Source organism: Drosophila tropicalis, unplaced genomic scaffold (assembly GCF_018151085.1).
Source record: "Drosophila tropicalis isolate 14030-0801.00 unplaced genomic scaffold, ASM1815108v1 contig_239, whole genome shotgun sequence".
NCBI lineage: Eukaryota > Metazoa > Arthropoda > Insecta > Diptera > Drosophilidae > Drosophila > Drosophila tropicalis.
In genome coordinates this window covers 13769-39790 of record NW_027172689.1, presented here as the reverse complement: position 1 = coordinate 39790, position 26022 = coordinate 13769, and the positions used below count along the sequence as shown (strand labels likewise).

Genomic DNA, 26022 nt, shown 5'->3' with positions numbered 1-26022 from the left:
TCATATGGAAAGATGCAGGCAGATGTCAACCAGTGAGTCGACGCTCTCACAGCGTGAAGTCCTCAGTTTGAGTTGCCGTTTATTGAGTCACTTAACTGCCAGGCAAATGAGTTAACACCTAGTAGACGATGCAGTCGAAACTCGTTTATGCTACTGCTGCCCCTGTGCCACTAGCCACTTGTGTCGAATGAAAGAAAAACGAAACGAACGAACCAACGAGCACACCAAGGAGAAGTCAACATTTCGCCTGCTTTTGAATGCAAAGTTATGCGACAAAAACTGAAGAAGATGAAGAGATGAACAGAAACACAGAGTCTCCGCCTTCGACTCCTTGTCTTATCTGCCATGCCTTGGTATGTTGGTTGCCATGGCAGGGCAACAAATTGGCAGTTGCAGATAAATATAAAGATAAGGAATCGACGGCCCATAAAGTCGTTCATTTTAGTAGGTGTCACATTTCTCACGGACTTCTTACGACAATAAATACGCAGAATGTAAACGGCGTGAAAAGCATTTGAGGCATTCGACATAAAGCGAATGGCCATCGTTTTAAGCTCAAATCAGTAAAAAACACACACAAACAGTTTAATTTGATCTTGATAAACGTTAACTACTTACAACTAATTAAAATTAACCACAATTTATGCAGAATCATCAACACAATGACAGCAAGTGGCAAATAGAGTATAATGGGATTCAACCAAGACGAAAACTTAATTACATCTCAAGCGACTGAAACAGGATTCATGTTTCATTTTCTAACCAAACCTTGTTTGTTTGAAATTGATTCAATAAAGTTAGAAGACAGTTGATGACAGTTGAAGACAGTTTAGTTGAATTTGGTACTCAGTAAAACAAATAATAACAAATACAAAGGTTAAATTGTGAACTCATTGTACTATCCTATTCTAATTAAAAAAAAAAACATTTCAGAACTGTCTTCAAATAAAAATTGCTTTATTTTAGAATTTACCTCTTCTTAATTAATATTAGTTTGATTTGAATCATCTAACTATTTTTAGAAAAATTGAATCAAATATCAATTCGAATGGCTTTTGTCTCAAATTTTGACACTTTTGACCACAGTTGCAGTGTATACTCATAAATTGTATAGAACATGATGAAACCTTATCACAATCCGTTTGCACTTCAATGCATTCTCATGGGCAAACAGGTCAAATGGGCTAACTAACGAGTACAGTAAAATTTATGCACTGCACTTCGGGTAGTTAAACCAATTTAAAATGAGAGGAAAAAAAGAAACAAAACTTTAAGCTTTATGTGCCCTCAACTACCACCTAATAGTTGCTCATCAATCAAAAGCCTAAGCTCACTTCAAGAAAGTAGAAAAAAATAAACGTCTCCTCTGGCAGTGCCAGAGGGTAACTTTGCTTGGCACCTGCTGCTCATGATTGGTATGCAGGTGGCAATCGTAGATGCCACTGGGAGCTGGCAGTTTGGGCCAGGCAGGATTGCCCCTGGCCATCTCATCTTCTGGCTGTAGAGGCAGGGAAATTGCAATTAAGTCAGCGCGCACAATCGCCATCAAACTCAATCAAGCTACACGACACTATGGATAACAGAGTGAAGAAAATTGATGGAAAAGAACTGGGCAAGGGGGTTGGATTGGGTGGGTGGTCCATAACTGCTTCTACTAGGTGTAAAAATGAAAGCAAAGAAGATAAAAATTACATTAATTTTCGCTTAATGTCTGCCATGTGCACAAAGTTCACTTCATGTCTGCGAAATTTGATTGTTGAAATGAAAGAAAAGCCCTCAAAATGGCAGACTCTGATGAAAAGAATGTTAACGAGTCTGTGTTAAAGAATTCTCTATATCCAAATTTCTTTTTTTTGAAAAGGATGGTTCTATTCTCTAAATTTTACAAATAAAGTTTACTCAGTTTATTCCCATAATTTATTGCATATTTTTTGAACTATCAAAAAAATTCCCCCTTGAATTTTATTTCGAATTAATGTATTTTAATCAATTTTTTCATTTCCTGAATCAATCCACATGAGATGTAACCGAAGTTTGGTTACAAAAATCAAAGCTCAGTATAAACAAAAAAGATTTGTACATGTTGTCAAAAATTTTATATTCCCCCGGAACGAGTTTTGTTTTTCTCTGGTTTTTCATTTCTTCGTTCTTTCAGTTTTCTGTTAACTTAAGCATTTTTCTTGGCTAGTTATTATGCCATTTGTCGATTTTAGTTTTCCCTCTTTTTAGAGTTTTATATAAAAGTCGCCTTCCTGTTTTGACTGCAAACAACGGCAGTGCGGCAAAAAAAAAGGAAAGGCAAAAAATAACAAAAACTGGAAGAAAGAATGAGAACTGACGGGATGGGAAAGAGAAGTTGCTGGACTAACTTCATCTGTCTGCTGCCATGGCAACATTGTGTGTTGGGGCAATAGACGCCATTTTGTAGCCACATCTTTTTAGTGGAAATAACTGTAACTGTGTGTGTGTATGGCATGTGTATAAATGTATGTGTGTGTGTGTGTGTGAGTCTGCGTGTGTATGTATTGCCCTTAGGCGGTTTGGCTTGGCTGACTCTGTCGCTGTCTCTGACTGTGGCCATTTAATTCATTCTTGCCTCTTGCCCTCTCGCCTTATCTTCTTGTGTCTACTCTGATTATTTTCTGGTTATAGCCAAAAAAAAAAAAAACTTCTCTCCATCTCTCTGGCAATGACAGCTCTACTCTCTTTGCGTTTTTCCTCTCTCTCCTTCTCTCTCTTATTATTTTACTTCGATATTGTAAATATATTTATATATATATAGATATGGTTTATTGAACTTTTTGTTAATATCAATTTGGCTCGTTTGTGTTGGTTTTTCTCTTTCTCATCGTGACATAATGTGCAGGTAGGTTGCCTAATTGATTGATTGAATAATAATTTAAATATTTAAATTGAATTAAAGTCTTTCCGTCTATAATTGAATGACAACATAAAATAATTTTAACCTGCAAAAATTTCTCAAAGAGTTAAAAGGCTAAAGTGGCCAAAAAGAAAGATAACGAACATTATTGTACACATCAAGTTTAACGATAAATGGTGTAAAAATTATCTGATAAGGAGATTACAAAATCAATTATTGGTAGTTTTATTCAACTCTATCTTATTTACTTATCTGCGAGAGAAATGTATACGAAATTATGTATAATTTATTACAAATTCTTTTCGGCAATTCAAATTGCATAACACGCCATAATTCATTTCAAATCCATGATTTTCATTTTCCAGTTCAGCATTTATCATGGATTTATTTATTTACGAGAAATTTTGACACAAGAGAGCAGCAGCCTTAACTATCTACCTATGTACCGCCCACTTACCTCCCCTATTTGAAAGTTTATATGTAGCATTTCGCATCAGTTCTATTTAACGTCCCTCTACCTAACCTACCTTGCATCCTACCGAGTACAGAAATTCTAAGCAAAAGTGTTTTGGCCTAAATTTGAAGAGGCAAGTTGGAGAAAAATTTCGCGCAGCAGCCGCAGCAACACAAGTTGTTGCAACATAAATTCTCTGGGATGCAAAAATGGGAGAAGATTCTGTGACAGTTGAGTTAAGTTTTGTTGTTTAGTTTAGTTTTACGCTACATAAAATGTCTAACCATATATGTACATATGTAGCTATGCAAATGCTAAGAGAAAAGACAACTTATGGGTACTTTCATGTCTACCTAGAATAACAAACTGTTTTAAATCTGTTTCATTAAAAGCGCAAATCTTATCTGATTGTTTAAATTGACATTTCAATTTCTGCGGTCTAGCCTTGAAATTCTCGAAATCAATTTCTATTGTAAATCAGATAAAAAGGTCAATTATATATCTAAATGCATCATTGACAGTTAAATGTAAGCAAAAGTGCTTGAATATCTAAACAAGAAAAATTACTCATGTATGCAAAAAGAAAATGCTGTTTGTTGCTTGCTTTATCTATCTTTCTCTCTCTGCCTCTATTTCCATTCAATATATCTTTTTCTATTGATTTGTATTTGAAACATGTCTACACTTGGGAAATTCGAAATGTTCGCACTTAATGATGTTGTACACTCCATGCGGATAGATAGGAAGCAAAATAAAATAAAATAGAAATCAAGCTGGCAAAAAGAAGATATTCTTTGTTGGCTGTCAGGAAAATGTACGCAGAAGGAAAATACATGTATTTTCATATCCACTCGGATGACACAATTCTAGTTTCATTTTCAAATTCAATGACAGTCTCTTATGAAATGATCGATTGGATAGCTTATGCAGTTGAGACCTACCAAATGGAAAGTCAGAAAAGTTTAGGTTAAGCAAGTAGAGAAAAGTTTAAATTAAATGTAAAATACAAACAATAATTATAATTTGATAATTATCAAATAAATAATGGACTTAAGGTTTTTTATAATATTGAGATATAATCCTAATCAACAAAAATGTCTCAAAATACGAATTAATTCATAAAATATTTATTTACAATCATTGTTGTAGGCCATAATGGAGCCTATTTCGGGCTAAAAACACTTAAATTCATATTGTGTAATAAAGGAGCATTTACTGTTTACTGAGTGCTTGACCTTTTCATGGAAGCCCCACGAGATGTTGTTATTAGCAGCCAGAAATCTACACAAAACAAGAAACATTTTTAGCCTACAACGTTTTAATTCATAACTCAAAGCTATTCATGTTTAAAAAAAAAAATATAACCTTTATAGAATTTTACTTAAAACTTGGAAAATTTTTGTCATAATTAGTTTAATTTAGTTTGCTGGCAAAGCTTTTCTTTGATTATGTCTCATTATTAATGCTTCATTGATTTTCGTCTCTGCCATTTTTTGTTTGACTCTCTGGCAAGTTTTTCTTTATATACCTACTTCTGTATATATAAAATAAGTATGTATAAAAACGCAATTTATGCCAATCAGTAAAGCTCCCCCAAGTAGCTATAGTAACTTTGTTGCCTCCTTACTTACTAACCTTACCACCATTCATTCATTCGCTTACTCAAGGGGCATATAAATCAACTTCTTCACTTCATTAAGGGCTACTTACTTTAGCCCTTGGCAAAGAAATAACGAAAGGAGGGCCACAAAAATATTATAGTTTGGCCAACCTACTGACTCCTCTCCCCCATGCCTCTCGCCTTGCTCACATATACAACCATTAGCCACAATATTTAATATGCATTTTTTATGTTCTTCTCATGCACGCAAGCACACAAAAGTGTGCTATAAAAATCGTTTGTATTGGTTTTATTCAAAGGAGGCAAATCATGATAAATCGGTCGATCGGTGGTCGTTGACTGGTCAACTCCACTCGAATTCAAATTGTTCAAATTAAAAATAATTTCGGTAAATGTTTCATTTAACCATTAAGCCATGTAAATTTGTTGTTATTGTCACTTTACGCACTTTCCATTCAATGAAACACGCAGAAACAATCGCAAACACACACACACACTTTAAGTGGATGGAAGTGAAATTTTCCTGCCTATCAGGACAGACCAACTCAGTTGGCATGTTGTCATTAAGAGTTCAGATTCAGACCAGAAGTGACCCACGTGGCATGGTTCAAGTGGACATTTGTGTTACTCTTTATTGGTGTATATTGGGGAGTATATTGGTTCTACAATTGAGCTTTTATCTACTTAATACAAACGGAACTTATGTTAAGAGGCTTAGAATTTAAATTGTTTAAGTCTTTAGAGAGGACCTTTGGCCCTTTTACACAGTATCAGCACTTCCACGGGGACCTTCTTTTTGGACCGTTTCGCAGAATTGCACTATTATGCTAGCCATGTTTTGGCATGAAACCAAAATGCACAGCAGCAGAAGCAGAAACTGAACAGAGGCTCCACAAGCGCGAGCATTTTGCATTTTAATGAGTCAACACTGTGTGAAAGAGAGTGCGCTAGAGCGAGAGGGCTGTAGTTGGGATAAAAGGGGAGCACTGAGCTGGACGCCCCATGGCGTTAAAGAGGCGTGCTAACAGGGGGGCATGCCAGATAAAGGGTGTGAATACCGCAACGCTGCATGTGCAAAAAGTGATTGGCCAACAAGAACACTGGCAACAGAGCCAACATGGCCAACAGTGGTGACCAGTTCCAAAAAGAAAAAATAATGAACGATGAGAAATAAAAAAGTATGAAGAAAAGCATAAAACCAAACAAATTTTCCAGCCATGGTTTCACTTTCTCTCTCTCTCTCTCTCTTTTGTTCTCCCTCTTTCTCTCTAGGGTTGGATAGCGAACAATTTGTATTTGCAATGTGAAAACAAAATGGCTATAGGTAACACACCCGAACATTCCCCTCCCTCCCTCTCCGACCGTCATGTCAAACCATTGGCACACTCAACCTGATGGCACACCTGCTGTTTGATTTGTGGGTGCAAAGTATGGCAAAAACAAAGGCAACCAAATTGGCAACTGAAATATATTGGCCAAATGGACAAAAGCCGTTAAATAAAAATGTATGCTAAATGTTGTTTGGTCTACAAATACATTTGTAATATATTTGCTGTATGGCCAAATAAATTTACCCCCAAAAAACAATTTCTCAAAAGAAAGTTGACAGTCAAAAACAATAAAAATTCATAATGATGGAAAAAGTTTGCCTTTAAGAGCTACTAAATTTTTTTTTTTTGTTTTTACCTTACGGACCTTTATTTGCATTCAAAGAAGAAGGAAACATGTGATAGGTCTTCCTGATTCTTAAGACTAAAACATTTTCCTTCAGTATTTTGAGTTCTCTAATATCAGAGTTGTTTCTATAACAAGCCAACCATTTATTTTAACTATGAATTTATAGGAAAGTATTTTAATTAGACATTTATTTTAGTCATTAATTAATATATATAAAAAATTACCTTACATTGCACATATATGTACATATATATTGATTGATTTCAAGGGTTGTTTTTTTCAAATTGATTGATTTATCTACGATTTTTGCATCTAATTTTATTTGAAGCAATAAATTTCAAAATCAGAACCCATTGACATGTGAAATTTTATGCATCAATTAACTGTAAGAGATAGACATAGACCAGAGAAAGAGATAGACGTAGATTCGGTCGATAGATAGTCACGCACATGCATCCAATGTATCAAATCGAGTGTAAAAATTTTGTGCGTTAACTTTTCAACTTAACTGTGAGTGTGTGTGTGTGTGTGTGTGTGATTGCGTTGGTATATGTAAGTTGTATCTGTGTGCCAACAACTTCATTTCTCTGCTAATTAGACCATGACGTGTTTACGATGCCGATGCGAATGCCACCTACCCCACACCTACGCCTCTGGCACTGCCACTGACATTGCCTGACGCCTACCCCTCCCCCTTATAGCACAAATCACCGACGCATTCAGCATTGTTGTCGGGAGTCAGAGAAAACTGTGATAAATAACTACCGCAAGGAAAACAGTCAAGCTAAAATTGCCAAAGGGTAAAACGCACTGCCATGCCATGCCATGGCATGCCACGCCTCGTTCAATCCTTTTTTGCAATGCAAATCATGTTGGGTTTGTCCGTTGGTCATGCCGCTCTAGTGGTAACCCTGAGTTCTGGTTACTCAGTTCCTGGTTCTTGTGTTCCCTTCGCTATATTGTTGTAATAAACGCAATTTGTATCATGAGTTATTACTGCAGATGTGTGCGAGGATAGCAGTAAAATCAGAGTGAAAAAAGCGCAGGAAGAAAGCAAACTGGAAAGTGTAACAGGATTTTTAAACAAATCCCGGAATTCACGCAGAATAAAAAGCAAATAAAAGGGAAAGAACGTGTGGAAATTGCCATTTAATTTACCGTTTTTCCTATGTTTTTATTTTATTTATTTTTGCTGCTTCTTTCCTCTTTTTTTTACATTTATTTCGCATAATTTTCAATTTTGCTTCCCTCACAGTTTTTATTATTCAGCACAAAAATATGCTATACTTTTTCATTGTTGTATCTGTATCTTGTGGAACAAACTTAATCAAATTTTGTTTTGCTACAGAGCCTTGCCTTTCAATTTAATTATTGTGCAACAAAAAAGTTGGAAATAGTTTGCCTAAGAATCGATTGGATAAAATTGAAGCAGAACTAACAAAACAATGTATAGGCCAAAAAATGCAATTATACCATAAAGAAACCAATAAGCAATCTTATTGGATTGTCTGAGCTTAACAATTTTTTAGAAATTTATTTTGAACGAATTTATGGAGATGAATTTGCTTATTTTTTTTTTTTTTTCAAAACTGAAATACTATTAAAAGCTTTAATTTCCATAAAATTAAGTTAAATTGTAAGAATAAACCGAATAATTTAAAATTTTAGAAACTTTTTACTCAACATAATTTTTTACGAAAAGTGGCATAAACTTTGTTGAAATTATTTTGTACATTTTTAGTTTTTTATAAACTTTATGCAAACTAATTTTTGTTACATTATTTTTTTCAGGTGAAATATTTATCATGCGGTTGATAAAATAAGAGCATAATAAAAAACATCAAGTTTTTTGTAACTTTTCTAAATATTTGTTTTATCATGTGCGATCCTAGAAATGTATGGCGAAAGTGTTCCTTTAAAACTTTAAACTATTAGCAGTCACCAGTAGATAATTAGAGTCAGTACTGTTCAATTTCATGAAAAATTAAACAAATTTAATCTATTTGAAACATGTGGTTAAATATTAAAAGTGAGTAAAATAGTCAAGTCTTAAAGAAGCAGCAAATTTTTCTTCGAAATTGCAGCTACATTTCGGTCTGAGACAGCTTTTTTACGTACTTAAGCCAGTTTGTTGTAATGTGTTCTTAAAAGACTTTCACTTGCTTCATGCTAATCAAATTTTAACGCATTAACTCTTTGGTTTCAGCTGCTTTGAGAACTTATGCCAAATGAAATCGGAATTTTAATAATTTGCATAAGTTAAAACATAGTTTGTCTGTCCCGAAACACACACACACAAACACACATATGGCGCACATAGGGCGGATGGGCTGACATGCATATAAAACATGAAATTAATGCTTAATTAAGCAAGTTTCGCTACAAACTTCAAAGCTAGGAAAGATATTCTACCTTGACTCGAATGTTGAAAGGTTGGTGAAGGGCGTTAGTGTGGGAAAATGGGAATGGAAACTTAAATTCACATTTTCATAATTTATGCTTACATTTTACAGAGGGCCCGAAGCCCTTCTTGAAGTTATGCAACATAAGACGAAAAATTTTATGCAATAAAAATGTTTGCATTCTTCAGATTGGGAGGACAAATAAAAGGAAAGAAAACGGAAACTAAGAAGCTGCTGCATTTTATGTTACTGAAACTTTTATGTCCTGATATTAGCTTCGACATTTCTATATTTTTGCACTGAGCCAAGCCAACAAAGTTTATTTTTTATCGCAAACTCAGTTTCCTGAACAAATAAATTTTACATAGTGCCAGGCAGCAAGAAAGTGTGACAGTGGATAGAAAAGAAGTGGTGAGGTAAATGAGGAGAAAGGGGAAAAAAAAGAGTCAAGCATATGTCATGTTGCATATCTGGTTTTCCCTTTTCACCTGGGAATGCTGCAACCAGCATAACTTTTCCTTATGTCTTTTTATGCCCTCTAACTACAATGCAAAGGGGTACATTAAGAGCCACAAAATGTTCAAAAGGGGGCAGTAACATGGGTTGATTACATATTTTAAAATATGTATATGTATGTATGAATGTTAAAAGCAAAGCTTTATCCAAGAGGATTGAGTCTTATTAGTGGACCAACACTTAACATATCTTTGTTATGTGGGTGAAGTGAGTTTACTCTAATTAGGCATTTTATTTAAGTTTCTACTAAGCAAAGCTTTTTATAGAATAAAGTAAACAAATATTTGACGTTACTGGCATTTACATCTTTAAGCACTTAAGTCTTACAAAATCCATTTCTAAAACCAACGTGTAAATCGTTTAGTAAAGCGTTAATTCAGGTGTGCCCAAAAGACGCCCTTTGTACCCCTTCTTTGGCTTGTTTCACTTTCTCTCAATCTATGCAAATTTTTTAAATAAATGGTATGTATTTTATGCTCATATCGTTTGAGTCCTTTTTTTCTTATTTTTACGAGCACTTTCCTGTGGCTCAAACCCAACCCCTATGTATGCCACTTTTCTTTCATTCTCCTCCCTCTATCTCTCTTTCTGTCTCTTTTTCTCTGTGCGCAGTCTCATTGATTTTATTTCATTTTCCAGCATTCCTTTTACTCTTTTCGCCCGATTTCTTGTGTTGCTCTCCTTCTCGTTCTCTCCTGCATTTTAAATGAATGAAAAATATTGTCGTAAATTTTCTTGTTCATTTTCTTTGCCCTCTTCTTCTAAGTTTTTAGCTACTTTTTCCTTTGCGTCTGCTTCATGCATCTGCATCAAGTGCATTGCTTTGTTAAGTGTTTTACATAGTTTGCTTATTATTAAGGAATTTTCTTCTAGGTTCCACTAAATGTTTGTGCTTATCTCACTTGTATGAGTGGCTATGTGTGTGTGTGTGTATATCCAAAAGTCTGTGTGTTGTGTCCTGTTGTGTAAGTAGAATGGTGGGCATTTTTTGTCACATAAATTATCTCAAAGGAAGCGTAAAGAACATTTTGAAATTCTAGTATTTCAATTGCTTTTTAGATTATGAAAAGGAAGAAATGTCATCAAGTGGTTTCTTTTCTTTAAACCAGCCCAGGAAAATGCAAGGATAACTTCTGTTTTAAGATAACTCAAGTGCAATGCATTCGAAATATTAGGCTTGTGTAGAAAAACTAACTAGATTTGAAAGTGGGCACAACGAAACCTGTCAAGCTGATTTCAAATTGCAATTAACATTGTAATTAAATTAACAAATATTTTTACCTCCGTTTGATAAACTTCACAAGCGGTTTTCATCATAAAATATTTTGTAAATTTCATCAGTTTTATGTTGAACCGATAACATTGAAGTAGTCATAGTCAAATTAATGTAGTATTTTAATACAACACACTCGGTAATTATTCCCCACTTTAATAATTCGCTTTTTTTTCCAATGACAATATTTACCATTAATTAATTGAAATAACAATGTAGCCAGACACACAAAGGGAGGAGAGCGGTGAAGATAAAATCATTATATCAAAAGACTGTTAAATATGTGTAAACATTTTTCAATATGTTTTATGTTAATACCCTCTATTTATTGTTTCGAAAGGGTATATTAAGAGGTATGAATTTATGTTATTGAAATATTTATCTAGCATAGCAACACTTTAAAATATAAGCCAATTCCCAATACCAAGTATTGAAGTTTAATTTTCAGAAAAAAAAGTTAAATCACTAACCTATATAGGGTATCGCTAAGTCGCTTAGCTGATTTTTCTCTATCTTATATAATTGAAAGTCGGTTTTACCCTACTGAACATATCATACCATATTGTTGCCTAAGTAGGAATGGAAATTGTGTGATTATATTTGTCTGGTTAATTGTTATTGGTTTTGTGAGCGTCTGTCTGGCTTAATCATTATCCTCCTCATGCTCATTATTACCATCGTCGCTGGCAGTGGATGGCGAATACATCATAAATGAGCCATTTGATATGGTCTGAAACTTCGCTTCATTATGGAAATGGAAAACCGTTTTGGGTTAATTTACTCTTGCCAAAGGGATAAAGACAATTCCAAAAGGGACTAATTGATCTGAGGAGCTAGTAATAGAATGTGTTTTCGATTTATGTATGTACATATATGTATGTATGTGCATATGTGTTTTTGAAATGGCTAATAAATTGATAGACGAATACCCCTAATGCACAGTGAAGCATTGCTTTGCCTTGACAATTAAATTGCAAATGAAAAGTTGCATTCTACAGAAACAACATAAAAAAACTCCTATTCAAATATTTGTCTATTGTCCATTGGGTTTGGGAAATGTAATTAAAGCTTGTCCTTTGCTTCTCCATTGTCAACAATTTTCATTTTCCGTTTTGTTTTCTTTGTTATTTCAAGCGTCGCTCAATAAGCAAATATTGAAGAGGAAACCAAACCAAAGCAAACCAAAGCGGAGCATAGCAAAGGATAGTTCATGAAATTTCCATCTTAAATATTTCGTTTTAAATTAAATTGCATTTTTCCTTCACATGATAATTGCTGAGTTCATTGGTTAAAATTGGCTCTCCGTCGTCGACCACTATTGTGGACTGGACAACTTGGACTCGAACTGGATGCAAACTGCACGCGAACAGAACTCAAACATTGTTCATCTGTCAGTCAATTAAAAAGTTTCCATAAATGCATTCATGTTGCAAATGTCGTAACTGTCGCATTGTTGCCTTTTTCTCTCATCCTTTCCTCCCACAGTTTCTCTTCCTTTTTTGCTGGCTCTAGCGATTTTCATTAAATTTTTTATCGTTTTCTTTTCCCCCATCTGCCGAACATCATTCGTTTTCTGAATTCCCCTTTGATTGGGGAAACATGTATGCCTTAAGTGCTGCCATGTGAAAATTGCGTTTTCCTGAGATTAAACAATTGCCAAAGGATTTACTACGAGAGACTAAACTATGCCTGAAACTCTCTGTATTAAAGTGTACAATCATGAAAAAAGAAGATACTTTAAAAACTGTAAGACTGAGAATATCAAGGCATTTTGTAAAACCTAAGAAATTATTTTTGAATGGGCGAGATCAAGTGATCTTTTAACTTACCATTGTGCCCCATGTTGGTGATGATGACCCAAAAATCGATAGTCTTCTCTGGACCCAATTCCTCATAGTCCCACTTCTTTTTCACTCGCACAGCGCCATTTGTTTCCACTGTAACCCATGGATTATCATCGCGAATTTTAAAGGTTTCTTTATCCGTTTCCTTCTCCAACTGGAAAACACTCTTGCCCTCGGTATCGCCATCGGCTTCAGTGAACTCAATGCGTTTGGTGGGTCTTACTGCTCTGGTCACTCGTCGTTTCTCACGATGATGAGAGTGCTCGTTCACCTCATCATGCTCCAAATGCTGCATGATAAAGGACACTGGTTCGGGTGCCAGGAACTCCAGCAGAACTTTAGCCGGTTGAGCACTTAGAAGGCTAGGATATCTTAGATCATGGGCCAGGACCTCTAGGAGCATTTCATTTGAGGTTGGCTCTCCTGCCAACATAATTTCACCTGTCTGGGGTACCATAATGACAACATTGTTGGGTGTCTTAAGGCGATAGGCAATTTTGTCCCCATCCAAATCGGTGGCCTCCACACGACCCATAATGGCGAAGCGTTGATAGGTCACGGCATTGGAAGTATTTGAGTCAATGTTTGTTGCTTTCTGGCCAGCCAAAGCAAATTTATAGTCCAGAGATTTAAAGATAGGACGATTGTCATTCTCATCCAAAATAGTTATGGCAATTTTGGAAACTGTCTTGTCCAAGCCATCCAAATCAGATGCCTCCACTGAGAGATCATAGTGGGAGCGTTCCTCCCTATCCAATGGACGATTTGTCACAAGCCAAACACCGGACTCCTCTTCATTGTCTGGACCGTTTGAGTTGCCATCAATGACCAAAGTTTTGGCATCCTGTTGATTTGAGTTGCGCTCCTGCAGGGCAAATGCCTCATTGACATTGCCATCGATTATTGTGTACTTGATTTTCTTGGGTTTGGCGGACTCCTCTTCTGAAACGGAGCCGCTGAATGCCTGCATCAGAGGTACTCCACGCACACGAGTGCCAGATGGTTGATTCTCACGCACTTCACCACTGGCATCAAGCAGAGAACCCGAAAATCTCAACATGTCATTCCGATGCATGACAAACAATTGCAAATTATGTGTATTCGTTGCATTGGGAGTCTCTTCGACCACAACCAATTGGACAGGACGATTTACCAATGGTGAAATATCTGAGGTGGTCATTACCACGCCATCTTCCAAAACGGTAAAATATTTGGAATAATCCGAGTCCAGCATATGATACGCAGCCGATGATGATGCATTCATCTTTACTGGATGGGTTTTAAACTTCTTAATACTGAAGCCAGGATAAGTGTCATGCGGCAGCACCAATGACATCTCACTATGATGCTGATGATGCGAGGGCGAGAAGGACGACGATGTGGCTGATGACAGAGATTCACTTGGACTGCCGGCCAACATTCGGGCAGCATTTTCCGCTGTTAGACCGGTGAAACCTGTCGATGAGTGAAGGTCCTCTGCTTGACTCAGTCGGAGGGTCAGGCATATGAAAAGTAGGCAGGCAGCAACTTGAATTCCTTTGAGTCTTTGAGGACTAAACCTCAAGCAACGTCGTGCCGCCTCCATGTTGTCGGGGCACGCGTTGGCTTTTGATTTTATTTTTGGTTTTATTTTAATCTGATTTGTTTTCTTTGTCTTTGATTTTTTTCCTTCTTTCCTCCGTTTCCTCAGTAAACTTCTTCAATTGTAGGTTTAACTCCTAGCACTTTTAGAGGGCATCAGGGAAACTTTTCAATTTCATTTTAGATTTGATTCGTTGTTTTTGCTGCAATGATAAAAGAAAAACACAATGATTTGTGGTTAGTTTGGGCCGGCAGATTTTCATGAAAATATCATAAACTTTGGTTTTCTTTTTTTCTTTGCTGTATTTATGGCTTTTGGGTCAATCAATGTGAATTATTCATAGTTCATAAAAGAAATGAGTTTCCATTGGTTTTACCAATGAATAAATTATAGTTTCGCTGGGAATTTCAAACAGCTAAAATATGTATGTAATAGTTATGTAATCGAAACCCTTAAACTTTATGGCCATAACCTGTACATTTTAATAAGTTCACTTAAAAACGTAAAATTCTGCAATAAATTCTGACCAAGGGAGAACTATGTAAGCAGAACTCTATAAATTACAATGGAGACTTATTCAATCTGAAATTTTTAGAGCTTATAGACCTTTATCTTTTACTTAGAAAGAAAACTGTTCTTCGACCTCTTTATTGTAACCGAATCAAAAAATACTTCAATGAAATATTTTTAGAATATTTAAAGTTCCTATCAGAACTCGTCCCAAACATCTTCTAAGACTATGAACCTCAAAATGACTTTTATTGCCAATTGTTCTCCTTTAACTGGGAACAATTTCCAGGCATTCCTACAGTCACTCTCTATTTATATAGATTTTATGAACAACTGAATACAACATCAAACTCTAATCGTTGCATTGTTTGCATCTCCACATGAATTCAAATTGGAGAGTGTTCCATAAACTCGAAATGGCCAATAAAAGTGCTTTCCTTCTACACTTTGTATGAGTCATGATCAATCATTTTGTTAGACACGAGCATAAATACATATTAAAATGGAATTTAAACTGGTTTTAACTATTCATTTATGCACAAAAATGTTGTGCTTTATGTATTTATATACACTACCATAAAAATAAAAGAGTAGACTTGGCTTTATCTCTAGCTTTAATTAAAAGCTACTAAAAAGAGACACAAAAAGTGGCTTTTGCTATTGATTAATCGCAAAAAGTCAGGCATTTTTACACTCGGCAGCAGCAGCAGGGGCAAATCGAGAAGAAAAAAAAACGCCAATCAAATTAGTGAAAACAAAGGAATAATTTAGTGGAAAACCTATGGAATAATGTAGCTTCCGATGATTTATAAGCACCAAAGAAATCTTCAAGCTTGTTAGCCTCCTCCAACTTGAGAGCAGGTTATGGAAATTTAAACATTTCGATAATTTGTATTTAGGTTTTGTTTCTGTTTTTTGTGACTGTGTAGTAACTGATTAGCAGATGGCATAGATATAGGCTTGAAGTTAACCGTTTTATGACGCAGACGGAGAGAGAGACATTTTCATAGCTAATTGCAATTAAGATGTTCAGTTTCGAGATAAGCAAATAAGGTGACAAATAAATATATGAGCAAAGACCAAGACTACCAAGACCCAAGACGATGACAGTGACGGGCTATGAGGGCGAGAGTGAGGGTGCAAAAGATGTCATTAAACAGTCAAATAGTCACAAAGAGTGAGGAACACACATTTTTTGAATGGGTTTCCAATTAGTGACTGTAGTCGAATTGGATAACTGTCCCCAATTCGGTTGCAGAAAGTAGTTAAATATATCACGGGAATCGTAAATGATTGAAATCTCTTCGAGCTGCTGGATTTGGACTTTCGTTTTTTAAAAGATGAAGTCAATGTGTGGCCATATATTAATGCTTATTATATACATACATAAATAAATTCTTATATTTAAAACCAGAAAGTGAAACCAAATCGAATATTTGGTAACATTATAACATATGAAATGGGTTTCACTTCTGTTTTTATTTTAAAATACGTTTTGCTGTCGTCTAGTTTCCGCAGTTGAGTTTTCAGTTCAATTTTTGTTGTTGTTTGTTTTAAGTTATTTTAATGTCATTTCCAGTTTTAGCCTCAATTCTTTTAATGGTTTATAAATTATTTTTCACTGAACTTTAAACAGAAGTTATTTTAACTCATGTGTTTTTGTATGTACTAATTAAACTTTTTCTCATACAAGCAGAAAACCACAGAGAGAAAGAGAGAGAGAGAAAAAATTATTTGGTTCAGAAAATTGTCAACTCAAAGAACAACCAAAAAAAAGTCAACCGAACTTTTTAATGATATAAAAATAACGAATTTGCAAATTCAAAGAGAAGAGAACAAGGTGGTGTGTGTGTGTGTGTGTCAAGGACTTCTCACACAGGATATGTGGGTTATTCTGCCAAAGTGCTCTACATAAGCAACGCGGCTTAAATAGGCTTAGGTTGTTTTGTTTTTTTTGTGTCTTTCCACCCTCTGTGCTACCTAGGCAAAATGTGTGCCACACATGGCTGGCCGCCCTTGAAAATTTCATTGTGAAAAATTATTTTTAATTACCCTATGGCTAATGTGGACAAGGCACAGAAGTAGAACTAGAGGAAGGGGCAGTGTTAGTGGCATGTCGACAAGGCACGCACCCTCCGAGGCATACAAGGGGACAACAGGAAAAAACAAAGAGAAGGTTTTTACCCAACAACAGCTGCGCAGGCGCCGCTGACTTTCTCCCTTCCCAGTTCCCTATTTCTCTGGCGACTTTTTATGACCTAACACACAAAGTGTTGACAATAATTTTATTTGGTTTTTACTATATGTGTGTGCATAGGATTTCTGGTCGAACAATTGGGTAATTGGAGGAGAGCAAGGGAAATGTGATCAAGCCAATTTTCTATCATTATTAATGATCCGCCAGCGAGAGACCTGAAGCTGATTATAGGCTTTGGCCGTTGGCAAAAGGCACAAAAGACACGTGTTCCGGATAGCTAATTTGATGAGAAGACAATTGAGTGAGCGGAAAATGAGGAAAGATGAGGAAGTACAGTCGTAAAGTTAATAAATATTAAAATAATAATGAAAGTAGTTGAGTGTTTTTCTATGTACTTCTGCTTGTTATACTTTACGTGGAGGTTTGTTACACGTTCACAGTAAACTTAAATGAATATGCATTTAAACGGTTATAAAAACACTAAACAAAATATTTGTATTTTAATATGCTAATCCAGCCGTGTAACACTAATATCGAAATCTTTGGAAATTAAAAAAAGCTGACGCATGTTTTCTTCGATTCTAGAGTTTATTAAAGTTCCCTATGGGAGAGAAAATATTTTCACTTTATTTTCAGTCATTTAAAATCGATTAAAAATCAACGCCTAAGACCACCTGCTGTGAGTTAAACCAAACCTCCGGCTAGATTTGGGTTTTATCTGTTTTTATATTTCAAGGCGTTGGCCAACAGCTCGAATTGTTTACGAGTGTTTTAATGTTAAACAACATTTGAACCAGTTTCGGTAGCCGGAGCAAAACGCGTGCCATAAATATTCGTTTATTGAATGAATATTTCAGTGCCCGAAAACAAAAACAAATATAGAACTAAATGAATCGCAACTTTTTTTTCCAAATGAAACTTTAATTACATTCATATTGATTTTTTTTTGGAAATAGTATCAACAAAATTCCAAACCCGCAGAGCAAAAACAAATCAAACTCAATTTGCTGTATTCCCAAAGGGCGTAGATGGACTTGACTAAAGCAACAAATCAAATAAGCTTAGAAAATGCAGCTCCTCCTTCTGGAAAATCATAGATTTATTTTTGTTTTTGTAGTACTGATAAATTGATTTAATATTCCTTTAAGTGTTTAAAAACTTACGTACATATATCATTTTAAGGATATATAAATGAAAGTTCAAACATTCTCCTTGTCAATTTCAATATAAAACAAATCGAAAAACTTTCTTTTCACATTTGTATTCATCATCTACCTTGTGCTACGTCCATGAAATCAATCAGCAAGCAATGTGTGTGACGATTTCTTTGATGCTTTTTATGGCCACGTATTGAATGCGGAATATGAACTTTATTATTTTGTCATTTTATGTTTTTGTTTTTCATGAGTTTCGTTTTCTTGGTTAATTAAGCATCAAATGAAAAAGTTTACTGCGAACGCTATAAATATTTTTAGATAAAATGTTTGACTTGTAAATGAAATTCCTGGAATTCTGCTAGTTTACCCCTAGGTAAAAGGTCAAACAACTATTTCAATTAAGAGAAAATGTAGGAAAAACAAGAACTGATTATTAATATGCTGTAATGTTGATACCAAGAACTGCGGGCAACCCCTAAAAATGAAAAATTATATGCAAATTAAAACTATTTAAGGGAGTTTAAACCAAAAAAAAAAAACACAAAACCCTGAAAGACAGGCACTCCATCAAAGGCGTTTCCTCTAGCGCGTGGCACTCCAGACAACAATGGGAAACCCCATGGCAAATAATCGAAAGGTAACACAGGCTAAATCTCCACACATTTCATTTCAAATGATGCAGGTAAAAATTTATAGGAATCGAAATAGACGAACAAATAAACACACACACACACGAAACTCATATTCACAGAGGAGGCAGGCTGTTTCCTGGGGAGTGACAATGACAGGCAGCAGCCTCATCTAAAATGATATAGAGGATAGGATCCAGTGACCCTAACAGAAATCATTGAGACAGAGAGAGAGAGAGAGTGGTAGAGGCAAAAAACTGTCATCCAGCACAATGAAAAATTAACTAGGACAATGATTAATTGAGTTTGCATTTTGCATGAGGAATCTCAACCAAAAAAATTGTAAAAATATAATCAAATAAAAAAAAAAAAAAAAATGGAAAGAAAATTCCAACGAAATATCATTAATGCTATATGCTTATTTATGGCCTGTCAACAAGTATTCAAAAACTGGGCAAAGAGAAAAGCAAATACGCAAAGGACCCAAACGTAAAATGACTTTACCATGCAAATCCAAAAGCGGCTTGAGGCCATTGTCTGCCACTTGTTTGGCTCTCGAGTTGGTTAGCGGCACGATGGATGGGAGGGAAAGCCATAAATAAAGTCATTACACAGACGCCAAAAGGATTGAAAATTTGCAAGACAATATTTGCATATGAAGAAAGGCGAAAAAAACTAAAAAAGCGACGCGAACGAAGCCTTTCAATGGGTAAACACAGTAGTCAAAGGCGGCAAGGTAAACCAATATCTTGACTCTGCTGCTTCGTCTTCTTGCACTCCTTTCAGGTAGCTACAAATTATGTGTTAACATGGGTAACAATTTTGATGACACGCCCGCAAAGGCGGGCCCAAGAAAAAACAAAAAATTGACTGGATATGGCATGTGTTCAGCAGACTGCAGACGATACATTAATGAATAACCCAGAACCCAAAAGCCAGATACAGTTTACCAGATGATAAGCACATTGGGAAAAAGAAGGCACAACCAGCCAATATATAGACAGGGTTTAAAAGAAGTAAGTCAAGCAATACAGCATTTATCTTAAAATTTTTTAAGGAAAAATGACGATTCCGATTGTTTAAAAACAGATTTTGAATAGTCACCATAAAATATAAAAGATCCAAACTAACTTAAACCTACCTAAAAACCCATTTCAATTGGCATGTAAAGGCTTAGGCTTGGTATTAAATAAAAATATTTAATCAGCCTTTAGTTGTATGTAGTCTCCGACTTGAAGTTGAAATTTGGTCAACTTATTTTCTTGTACAAATAATTTGATTAAAGTTTTTCATGATTTATCTCACAATTTCCGAGAATTTTCTATATAATTGGCCGTCTATTTGTCCATGTTTCCCTTTCCCTGTCAGCATTGAACATTAAACGATTGGCCATTATAATGTCATTAAGGTGGAAAAGCAGTGAAAAAGAGAAGTGTCGGTTGACCTACCAGTTGTCCGATACACTCTAGGAGGAGGGCATCAGCAAAATTCCCTTTTATATATACCATGTAATAACAATTTCATTGAACAAAAGTGGCCCAGCTCAGTCGGGCTCGTCTCATATAGCTCTAAAGCTTTTAAGCAATTAAATGTAGGACCTGCAGACAGCAGACCCTTCCTCCAACCTGCCCTTTGTGTCTATCAGTTCTTTGTCTTGTGCCGGCTTTGGTAAACTTGTTTCCAGGAAAACGTTTTGTAGAAATTAACTTTTTTTTCGTACTTTAGTCTCTGCTCTCTCTTATTGCCCCCTTTATGCTGCTGCTGCTCAGGTTTCTTTTCATCGCACGCCCTTAGGGAGAAGGTGTTGAATAGAGGCAACACCTTAATTAAATTTGCAACACACACACACACACACACAAAAACACAATAAAGACAAAGAAGCAAGTGAAAGAAGTGCCAGAATAAATATTTTGCGTGCATTCGATTGGTATTATTAATGACTGGCAAAATAATCATGTAACTTAGGGCCGAATTGTTGATTACTTTTAGGCGATTAAGCAATTTTTCTTTTTCTGCCTTTAATGCTTTTTATGCTGGATTATTGCTAATGTATTTCTTTTATTTTCCAGTGGCATGCAACATATATGTAACTCATGTGTGCAGCACATGAGGCTAAGAGAATGTTTCATAGGTAGACAATATTGATATTAAAGCATAGAAAAGTATCAAGATAGAGGGTCCTCAGCATAATTGCAATCGTAACTTTGAAATTTGCTTTACGTTTGAGGCAAATTGAACCAACAAAGCAATTTACTTAGATTTTTGATATGTAAAAAAAATAATTACCCATAAGATTTCACGAATCGCCTTAGAACGAGCTTAATATCATGTAGAAAAGAATTTCTAAAACCATTTCGAAATGGCAACCAAAAAAGGCAATATTGAAACAATGGGCGCTGTCACACGGAGAGACTTCTTGTTTACTCAATAAAAGGGCACCAAAAGGGTACTACCTCACCAAAAAAAAGTCAGCAACAATTGCAGCAAGATTCTGCTGTTGGCAGAACGCCCAAAAAAAACAAAAAGAAAAAACAACGAGGAACGAATAAGCAAAGCAAATAAATACAGCAACATGGAGAGAAGCTATGACTATGACTACTGTCGGCGACTGTCTGGGCGAGAAGGGTAAGCCCCGGGTGCAACCTTTTGCATTCCCTTCACCCCCCACACACACACACATACGTCTTCCGTTGCACTTCCGGCGTCAACGTCATCGCCAGCGCAAAAAGTGCAATGCACTAAAATTGAATTTAAACAAAAAGAAAAAAAAACTAGAACATAACATTCTATGGCAATGCAATCGATGAATGGAAAGGTGGAAGAAAGAAGAGAATGAGGCGGGTCGAAAGGTAGGGTGAGTATCAGAATCAATGCACCCCCCGATAAGTGTGAGTGTGTGTGCTGACCGTCATAAGTAAAAGGCCATTCAACCCTCGGCTTGTGGCATGCCGAGATGATGGTGCAGAGGGGGAAGCCCATAGAGGGATGGCAAAGCGTTGCATTCTTTTTCCCTTTATAAGCGCACACATGTATATGAAAAGTAGCATCAAGGTTAAATATTTTCATTTTATTTTTTTCGTGTCGCTTGCCACACAACATTTAATAGTTATTTGCATTTGTTGCATGTTGCATGTGCTTTTTGTCTCTTTTCCCCACTATTTGCACTCATGTTTAAATGGCAAATGGTGTTTATTTTATTTTATCGCATCGCATTACATCCATCGATTGACCGAGTTCCCTATTGAATGTAATTCCCAAAAACAAAAGGCGTCTGTTTGACTAATTAAATTGCCCCGATACAAGAGCAATGGAAACTGATGGGAATAACTGCGACGGCAAATAAATTGGAAAAACCTTATTCGAAAATTGAGAAATTAAATAAATAGTAAATGTTATAAGGGAAAAATGTTCCAACAATAGAATTTGTTAGCTTAAGCATGGGCAACGGGTAAAAGCTAAATCAATAAAAGGAAAACTAATACCTTTGAGGTTTATGAATAGAAAGTTAGTTAGGCCGTGGTTAAAATGATAAAGACTTTTAAGCCACACTTTAGGCAAAATGAATTACTTTTTAAAGCAACTTCTAACTCAATAGTAGAACTCTGATTAAGGAATCATTTTTTTCATTACTCGAATTAATGGGATATGAAATCATATTAATTCAGTGATAAATACAAATACTATTCTATTACAAAGAAACTACTATTTATGTAATTATTCAAGTCGTTAGTAACTGTCACTTAGAATAACATTTCGGCTATTTTTGACAAATGTAGCCTTAGAAAGCACCTAGAACTAAATAAATAGTCAACTTATCATTGCTAACTGACTGTTATTTGCCTAATGTCTGATTGTATGTTATAAAGCTGACATAAGATATACATATATAAAAACGGCAGAGAGTAATTGTATCAAAACAAAGATTGTTTTGAAACCAAATATATAATATTTCGATTACATTGATTTCAAATATCGTATTAAGCACTTGTTTCTCTGCAGAATAGTTTTGAGGACCTTTACTGGCTATACCAGACAATTTATGGATTGTCTGGTATCGTGGTCTCTACACCAGCCATTTCTCTTTGGGTACAGGTCTAGCTACCTTATTCTACCTTGCCCCCATTCTACATACACGCACACACACACTCTCACACAGATTCCCTTTGTCCTTTGACGTTATTTTTTTATGCGCAGTCACGTTGCGGCTGTCGCGTTTTTTTGTTATATTTGCTGCCTGCCTGCTGAATGAATTTTACATTTTTATAGCGCCTGTTTCTCAATTTTACCCTCCCCTTTCCATGTACATACCCTCGTTGACTCTACACTTTATATATATATATATGGTTCATACAGATTTGTCACAAGTATTTGTCGTCACCCACCCCAAAAAGATGTTGTTGCCTCATTCAACTGCCGCCTGCCTTTCCTGCTTTTGGTTCCTGCCTTTTGTGTCTGTGTAAGCAATAAAAAGGATGCGATGCGCGAGCGCACATAAATATCATCATATAGTGTACATGTGTATGTGTGTGTGGCGAATTCTCGTTGTCAAGGAAGCTGGTGTGTGTTAGAGGCAGGCATAGAACCGGCAAAGAGGGCAATCAACCCGACGACACTCACTCACTCACTCGCTAACTCACTCATTCACATCACACATGGACCCAACCATTGCCTGCGATTTTCTTTCTTTCTTTTTTTTTCTTTCCTTAGGGTTGCAATTTTCCCATTGATTTTCCATTGTTTTTCATGTGTGTTGCACTGCGACATTTCTGTCTGTTTTCTCTCCGCAAATTGGCAAAAATCAACTTGATTGAAGTTTGGTGTGTGCCCGCATTATCAGAGACGAGAAGAAAGGAGAAGAGAAGAGTGCACAGTGCATTCACATTGTGCGTGCCTCCATTTGACACAGTATGCAGATTAGCTGGATTGCGGCTGGGATTGGCTCGCCATGGCTTGATCTGGCTTGGCCTCCCACAGCTTCTTGCCACTTAAGTTTGATTGATTGTCAAGTGGTTGGCTAAGGGTCTAAGCAGATGCAAATGCAATTTGTAATATGAATTTGTGTTTGTGGTTGCTAATTATTGTGGACGAAATGTAGTTACAATAATACTTCCTACATAAACGAAATGCACTGAGAGAAATAAAGGCCTAAGAAATATAGAATTTAGATAAACATTTTTTAATCTCATCAACTTAAAGCTTTAAAGAGTCGACTTAAATATGCTATAAGTTTTCTAGTTTCAGATTATACTATTAACCTGCTGAAAAGATAATGATCTCAGGGACACTTTATATAAAGCAATATAATCTAGGCACAAAGCAGAATTAAATTTACACTATATAAAATTTAATTTTCAATATATTTGAAATATTTTCAACATTAAATATTAGTTCTTGCATTTGCTAGTTATTGAAGATCTTAAAGCATATAAATATCGAAAAAAAACAATTCCATCAGCGGCTTCTCATAGATTCATATAAAATTTACAGCAAATCGTTGCAGGTTACAAGGTTTTCCAATAAAAAAGTTTTTGAAATTCTATTTGCTTTGTTTTACATTCTGACGGAATTTTTGACAACTATCAAACATTTGTTGCAGCATATTGCATTGTTCACACTAAACGCAATTCAGTTTTATGCTCTTTTTTTTAAAAATCTCTCACTCTTTGGTTCTTGGGGTATTTTAATTGCTGTTGCCAGCTAATAAATTTTAATTGTGATCAATTAGCAATGGAATGCTTTAAAAGAAGGAGACGAAAGAGAAGAAGGAACAGAAGTGGGAAGAGGAGGATACAACGACCATTCAAATTAGGGTTGAGGCCTTCGGTCGCATTTAAAAAGCAAATGTGATGCCCAAAGCGGAAGTTGACTGCAAAATTTTATACATGCATTGTGAAATTCCATTAGAAATTGTCATACCACTTTGAACATATGCTGCTCATATGTACATACATATGTGCCCCAGCATTGCCATTGATCAACATACTCAGAGGCGGAGTTGTTGGTCTTTGTGTCTGCTTCTGGCATAACATAAGATTTCAAGAATTTTTCAGTTAAATGAATAAAAAATTAAAGTTATTCGAAAAATTTAAATAAAATTTGCCACACACGAAATACAGCAATTCGTTTTGCAAAAACAAACAGAAACATGGAAAATTAAAATAATTGTTCATATCGAATTTGTAGAAGACAAAAAGACGTGCGTGGAGGAGCAGTAGAATCTGATGCAGGATGCAACTTGGTTTTGGTCTTGGGTTAAGGTTCAAATAAATTGCTTTTCAGAATTGTCGCTTAAGTGGAAAATTGTTTACAGAAAGTTTCATGCTGAAAGTTTTTTTGTTTTTGTTTTGCTGCGTAGATAGTCGAAAAGGAAGTTGGCAATTTGGTTTTTATTCATCCTACTCTTATTTTGCATATTTCTCCCTCATCAATTGCACCGCAAAGAAAGACAAGAAAAAACCAATCAATAGTTAACTATTTGGTCTGGGCCCCCAATATTTCACGTGTTTGTATCAATGAAACAAATTTTTTGTTCCCCCTCCTCCATCTCCTCGTTAACCGCAATAAGTCAAACACAAGGCCAGCGAGCTTTATTATAAACCAAACCGCAAGGAGACTCAAATCTGAGAAGAGGTTGTGGCAAGAGAGGAAGACCTCCTCAGACCAATAAGTCAATTATATTGACTTGGCCCACAGCCGTGCAAGATGAAGCCAAAACTGAAGAAGACGGAGTGCAAGTGGAAGTGGTGTGAGGCAAAAAACAGACACTAGCTGTAGCTTCTTTTGAGGTGATGCCTCTCCGAAGTTCCCACAGTTGAGTTAGCTGTGTGAGTCAACCAAAAAGGCGATAACATCAATGCGGCGGCGGCGACTGTCAATGGCAAAAAAGAAACAAAAAAATACGAATCCACAGTGAAGCTAATGTACTCGAAAAATTCAAGAAAAGAATTATGCTGAAAAAGAGTTTCTAAAGATTCAGATTCTAAGATCAATGCGTAAAGCATTGATTGAGTAAGATTCAGATTAACTTTTAGGATTGTATTATGGCCAAGTCTGTTAATTAAGGTTATATCCCTTTGATCATTTGTAATCACTTTTAATTGAAATGTTAGTTTCAGTTATATTCCTTAAGCTTTCTTTTAAAAGTGTCAAAAATGTAATCGTTGTTGAACCACTGTCCCTGTGGAGATTGGTTCAAACAACTTTGCCACACTTTGCTCGCAACGTTCAAAATGCTGGCCAACTTCGCAGACAGACAGCCAGACAGAGAGACCAGGGAGGA

The 26022-nt window shown here is 35.7% G+C and overlaps 1 protein-coding gene across 1 annotated transcript in view; it reads right to left on the bottom strand.

Moving 5' to 3' along the window:
* LOC137572170 (neural-cadherin-like) overlaps positions 1-26022 on the bottom strand; it is a 48724-nt gene that overhangs the window by 19086 nt on the left and 3616 nt on the right. Inside the window, exon 3 of the mRNA XM_068283937.1 lies at positions 12654-14452. Coding sequence (XP_068140038.1) covers positions 12654-14253 — 1600 coding nt within the window. The 5' untranslated portion in view covers positions 14254-14452. The remainder of the gene's footprint in view (positions 1-12653; positions 14453-26022) is intronic.